The 6,830-nt window shown below is 37.3% G+C and overlaps 1 protein-coding gene across 1 annotated transcript; it reads right to left on the bottom strand.

The window, feature by feature from the left end:
• Positions 1–949: 949 nt before the first annotated feature.
• LOC115513551 (olfactory receptor 2W3) lies at positions 950–1,894 on the bottom strand. The gene has a single exon (XM_030314785.1). The coding sequence runs from the start codon at positions 1,892–1,894 to the stop codon at positions 950–952; it is 945 nt and encodes a 314-aa protein (XP_030170645.1).
• Between the last annotated feature and the right edge of the window lie 4,936 nt (positions 1,895–6,830).

Below are 6,830 nucleotides of genomic sequence, written 5' to 3'. Positions count from 1 at the left end.
CTGCGCCACCCAGGCGCCCCAGACCTACAGGGTTTTTGACAACTTAAATGCTTAAGGATTTTTGCTCTCTAAACGTTCTTGTAGCAGTAGAAGCAGCAGGAATTGGGGGTCAGACAAAACTTGGAGTAAATCTCTGGTTCATTTCTACTTGAGCAAATGATTTAACCTGAAGTCTCAAGTACCACATAGGTAAAAATAAAGATAATGATAATCATGCTGATCTCTGACAAATGTGGAGATGATTAGATGAATTAAGGGCACCTGACTCATAGTAGGAACTTAATAAATATCAGGTTTTTCTCACCAATGAAATAAAAACATACTTGAGAAATAATAGTACATTAAGATGTGAATGACCCACATGTCATTTGTACAAGTTAACTTCTTGGTTTATCTAAAATTTAAACCCGACTTGGGGGACAAAGGGTAGAAAAAATATGATTTGATGAAAGGCTTCAGATGAGAATTTGAAAAAAAAATACTCAATGTGTTAAATTCCCATATTGGATGGCTGTCATGTAAAAGAAGTGATCAATCTGTGATCATTCTGGAAAAAAAAAAAAAAAAAAAAAAAAAAAAAAAAAACAGAAAGTTAGCCAATTTAAAACAAGCAACAAAAAAGAAAAAAAAATCTGATTATGAAAAGTAGTTTTCTATTTGGCACTCTGGTATAAGTTGTGAAAACTCATCTTTATAACTATTCATCACACATTGTTCTTCAGACCTGTTTGATAGATCATTTGGTGGTTTTGGAATGCTATGTGTTGTGCAGTTCACTCATTAAAACATAGTATTGGAACTGAAACAGTTATAGAAGTCTAAGAAAAGTTATATAAGTTGGGAAGAATAGATTAAGATTATTGTCTGGTCTGTTCCAACAGTTTCAGATGCCATCATTGGCCCCAGATGGAGTGACAGCCAGATGGAGATGTTGGTCTTTCATTTTCACTTAATCCTTTCCTACCCCTCTGTTATCCAGCAGCATTCTCCTCAATGCCCCCTTCACCTCTTTGTTTCGGAGGGTGTAAATCAGGGGGTTCAGGAGTGGTGTGACAATGTTGTAGAAGAGGGTGAGGAATTTGCTCTGGTCCTGGGAAGAGCTGTTTCCAGGTTGCATGTACATGTAGATGATGTTTCCATAGAAAAGGGAGACCACTGTGAGATGGGAGCCACAGGTGTTAAAAGCCTTTTGTCTCCCTGATACTGGCTGAATCTGTAACACAGCCCTTACAATGTAGCCGTAGGACACCAGGATAAACACTAGAGGTGACAGCACAATGCCCACTGCCAGGACAAAGACAGTGCCTTCAATGGCAGCTGTATTGACACAGGCCATCCGAATCAGGGCAGGCATCTCACACAGGAAGTGGTCCACACTGTGGTGCCCACAGCGGGGTAACTGCAGGGTGACTGGGGACATGACCAAGGAGTTAGCCACACCACAGCCCCAGGCCACCAACACTAAGCTCATGCAGAGACGTGGATTCATGATCACCAGGTAGTGCAGGGGTTTGCAGACTGCAACAAACCGGTCATATGCCATGACAGCCAGGAGCAAGCACTCCACACCACCCAGACCCAGAAACAGGAAGAGCTGGATGGCACAGCCTGTGTAACTGATGGTCTTGTCATGGCCATTCAGGTTATAGAGCAGCTGAGGAATGGAGCTGGTGGTGAAACTGAGGTCCAGGAAAGATAGGTGGGTGAGGAAGAAGTACATAGGAGTGTGGAGGTGGGGGTCCAGCCGGGACACCAGGATGATGGTGGTGTTGCCCACAAGGGTCAGGAGGTATGCAATCAAGATGACCACAAAGAGGATCCTCTCGAGATGGGGATGGTTAGAAAACCCCAAAAGGATGAAATTTCCCTGGGTGCTGTCATTGGTCCCATCCATCTCTACTGCACCTGAGAGGAATATTGATACTAATAATACTTATATCCATTATAAGGGAACACTTACAATGAGCCAAACATTCTTCTGTGCTTCTTTACATTTATTTACTCATTTAACCTCCAACTACAATGATTTGCAGTTGGCACTCTTTTTATTCCTGACTTACAGAAAAGGAAACTGACACAGATATGTGTTAAGCAAATTATCATTTTCTAGAAAGGAGCAGAGCTGGTTTGGAACCCAGGGAATGGAACTGAGAACCTTCTTCCTTTACTGCTGGAATTGATTCTAATTCCAGTGATAGGAAAATGTTCCTAAGTTCCTGCTCAAATCTCAAAGGTCCCAGATGGAGCCCCACAATAACCAATTAATAGTATTTAGAATATCTCCACTATATGCAGAATACATCATCCACTCTTTATCCAAAAAGCAAATCTCGGGGCACCTGCGTGGCTCAGTTGGAGAAGTGTCCAACTTCAGCACAGGTCATGATCTCACGGTTTGTGGGCCCGAGCCCCACATTGGGCTCTGTGCTGACAGCTAAGATCCTGGATCCTGCTTCCCATTTTGTGTATCTCCCTCTCTCTCTCTGCCTCTCTCCCGCTCGTACTCTGTCTCTCTCTCTCAAAAATAAATGGACATTGAAAAAAAATTCAAAAGGTAAATCTCATTTATTTCAGTATTATTATTGAGGAAATTTTACAGCACCTGAGTAGATAAATAATGTATGAGACAATAGAATATTAGTAAAGCAACATCCACATAAAATTATTCCCTCTCTACACCTCTCCCTCTCTTTCTCTTGCTCTCTCTCATTTGGGTATGGTATTTAAGAAGTAGAGTATTTTTTCTTCCAAAGTATTATACAGTGTTTGAGGGGAAAAATCACAATATTATGCAACAAATAATAAAACTTTGATGTGATAATCACATATGTGTGTAGAAACATCTACCAAATTGCAATTCCAAGAATGAATCACATTCAAAGCAAAGTATTTTTGAGAACATAAACTACAACTCTTGCAGATCAATATAGAAGAATAGATTTAAAATATCTTGGGCTATAACTCCAATCTCCCATGTTACAATCCTTTAGCCAACAAGAGACAATTATGAAACCTTAGAATGTTTCTTTACCGTTTTATAGTTTTCTCATCTAAAATTGTAATAATCAAACTATCTTATTTATTTTACAGGTAAGTTTTGGGATTTTTTAATATGAAAGAAATATAATAAATATGAAAGTTTATATGTATGTCACATAAAGGTTATGTGTTATACAAATAGGGAATGGGAAAATAAGCCCATGAGAAAAGTCAAGGAAATTCTGAAGAAAAAAAAAGTCTAGTGAGAGGAAACTATCCTTAATATACATCCAGACATACTACGGAAATGCAATAATTAAAACATGATCAATGACAAGGAATTTGGAGTGGGCAGACCATAGATCCTTCATTCATTCTTTTCATAAAAACTTACCATAAAAACTTATTTAGACTTATTAAAAAGATAAAACTACTATATAGGAAAGAATCATAGTTGTTCTCTTTTTTTCCTGATTATCTTAGATCTCACTAAAGTTGCAACTATCAAAAGGTATGAAGCAAAATACAAATAAAGTTGATTACATATTTTAAAAAAAATCCATAAGGAATCCTACCACAGAAAATACTAATACAAAGCCTAAGGAATAATGATAATACTAGAGCAATTCAATATGACAGCCGAAAGGCTACCTTGTTTAGTAAATTTTTTTCAAGAAATTGGAGAAAAAACATGTAGAAAAAACATGTAGGCAGTGACTTGAAGAAGTTCACAGGAAAACAAATGATTTACAAAACATGATTTAAAAATATTAAAATCATTCTCACTAGTGACTAAGAGTATAACATATAAAGTTATTTACTTTTTAGATTGGTAAGTATTTAAAGATGTGATACATACACAGCTGGGAAAGTGTGGGGAAATAAACTCATTAACTTTTGATAGGAATAAATTGGAATATTAACTTTGGAACAACCTTTATAAAGATCATTAATTAAAAGTACACATATATCTTGAGGTTGTATATGTAATTTTAACAAAAGAAACACCTATTATAAAATTTAAAATTACATGTTATTTTTATGACTTATTAATTGTGAATCTAGCAATCTATTTTGCATTTATTAACCCACATTATGTAAATAAAAATCAAGAAACTTTATTATAACATTGATTGAAATGGATAATAGAAAAATATGTTTAAAGTTTTTGAAATGATTAAAAATGACAATTTTATGAACTAGAAACAACTACTAAATGAAAATAAGTATAGGTACATAACTTCACCTGCAATTTTTTTTCCAAAACCTAGATTAATTTCAAACAAGTGAAAAGTGAAATATAATGTATAATCAGATTATATGTACCTTGATGCCATTTTTTGGTCACAAACTCTATGTATTATATATTTTTCTATGTATAAAATGTACATTAAAATAGAAACAATATCTGGAAGTATGCACTGAATTGTTGAAAAAGACCTACTTCTCAAGAGTATGATGCATTTTAAACAAGGCTTTCATTTGTACATGATTCTTTCTTTATTAAATAATCATCAATAATCATGAATTATGAAATCAGATAGGACACATGCCCATGCATGTATTTAGTATAATATAATATTTAGGAAATTCCCCTATGATTATTTTTCTGAATTTGTTAATATGTCTTTTTAACTTTGTCATTCCTCCTTTAGAGAGATCATTGTCCCATCTGACTTAAGAAAATCTGATTTTATTAACAAACTAAAAAAGGCATGATGTAGGAAGAAAGGCAGGAACAAATTTTCAATCATTGTAATGGTGTCAGTGTTTTATAACAAACAGCTGCACAACTTCATGGTCCTCAAATTATGTTTTCTGTGAAATAAGAGAACAGTAGAAAGAGGAGCAGAAAATGAGCCATATGCTTATGAAAGGGCATGGGTTTGTCTTTCAAAATGACTTGAGTTCTAATCTCCTGAATTGTTTTCACAACTTTGTTTTTAAGTTTATGTATTTATTTTGAGAGAGAGACAGAGACAGGGAGCTCAGGGGAGGGGCAGAGAGAGAGAGAGGCAGAGAGAGAGGGCAGGCAGAGAGTGAGAATCCCAAAGAGGCTTCTTACTGTCTCCTGAAGCCCAGCAAGGTGCTGGATATCACCAACCACTAGATCATGACTTGAGTCAAAATCAGGAGTTTGTCGCTAACCTACTGAGCCCCCCACTGCACCTGTGTTCACATCTTCTATGGGGAGGCAAGAATGACTTCACAAAAAGACTTGCAACAATGGAAACTCAGAATAAATGTTATTATGTCACACCATTCCAGCTCTCAACCAGGATGCTGCCTCTTTTTGGTTTTTAAATTTTTTAAGTTTATTTATTTTGAGAAAGAGAGACAGAGGGAGTGAGGAAGGGGCAGGGGGTGGGGCAGAATATCGGAAGTGGGCTTTGTGCAGATACGTAGGTCTTGAACTCACAAACCATGAGATCATCACCTGAGCTGAAGTCTGACACTTAGACTGAGCTGCCCAGGCACCACTCTTTCCTTGTCTTTAGAATGAGACAGAAGTCACTTGTCCTGCCCCTGGGGCTCTGACAGGGAGGGTCCACGAGGCCAGCTGCTAGCACACACTTCTCTCCATGGAAGAAACAGGTCTCTCATGGGGAATATGGAATATGGTCATTTTCTGAATGGTTCTGGGGATGGGACAAATATTTTCTTCCTTTAATTTCAAACTTTTAAAGGAATAGAATCAGTTTTCTCTGTGTAGAGATCATTCTCAGCATATTGGTTCTGCATGAACAACCTCCCCACCTTCCCCACCTCCCAATGCAGTTTTCTCTTCATAACAGCCTTCTATAACCACTGTGAATATCTTCATATTTAAACTAATTGTGCACCTGTTCCTGCACATAGCAAATTTCACTGTATGTTATGTGAATTTGTCATTATTCTCCTGGTGAGGAGAGAGATTGGGCAACATCTATCATTTTATCATTTATACATGGACACAGCTCAAAAGAATAAACAATTAATTGCTTAACATGGCCTTTCAGGTTTGCCTTACCCTGGAGAAGCATTTCCTCTTCATTGAACAAAACCAGAGAAACTGAAAGGCTGTATCAAACTCTGAACTGGAGAGACCTGACCTCTCCCCACACACTAAAGATTTGGTCTTTCAGACATAATTTTGTGTGGAATTGGAAATAAAAGAGCAGCTCACCTGCACAAAGGGAACTATTACCTTGTAAAACAACTGCTTAACTTGTGTATTTGGCAGTGTGTGTGTACCAAAGGATAAAATACATTTGTCCCAGTAGGTGCTGGTCAAACACTGGAAATACCATTGTATCCAAATGCACCATTCTATGGCAAAAATGCCCACACTGAAACCATAAGTCAAAGAAATTGTACTTTTTTCAGTTCCTGGAAAGCAGATGGTCATATAATCAAAGATTTTAGTTTATTTACAAAGTATTTTTAAAGATTAAAGAGTTTTAAAAATTTTTAACATTTATTCATTTTTGAGAAACAGAGACAGAGCATGAATGGGGGAGGGGCAGGAAGAGGAAGACACAGATTCTGAGGAAGCAGTCTCCAGGCTCTGAGCTGTCAGCACAGAGCCCAATGTGGGGCTGGAACTCAAGCAAGGTGAAACCATGACCTGAGCCAAGGTCGGAATCTTAACCGACTGAGCCATCCAGGCATCCATATAAAGAGTTTTAAGCTCACAAAAAATGGCTGCAATGGCAGATGATAGGGACTAGGATTGATGTTTTGATGCAGGAATGGTTCAGGCTTATATCTTCCCAAGCAAGGGATGACATTTCCCCATCTCCCTCCTGGAAGCTGAGAACACCCTTTTCAATGTCTTTTTTTTTTCTCCCCCAAAATGAAACTCCCATCTC

Source organism: Lynx canadensis, chromosome A1 (assembly GCF_007474595.2).
Source record: "Lynx canadensis isolate LIC74 chromosome A1, mLynCan4.pri.v2, whole genome shotgun sequence".
Taxonomy (NCBI): domain Eukaryota; kingdom Metazoa; phylum Chordata; class Mammalia; order Carnivora; family Felidae; genus Lynx; species Lynx canadensis.
This window is presented reverse-complemented; position numbering and strand designations above follow the sequence as displayed.

What these genes read in the sequence shown, in the direction of transcription:
- LOC115513551 (XM_030314785.1), bottom strand. Translation starts at nt 1,894, where the DNA reads ATGGATGGGACCAATGACAGCACCCAGGGAAATTTCATCCTTTTGGGG.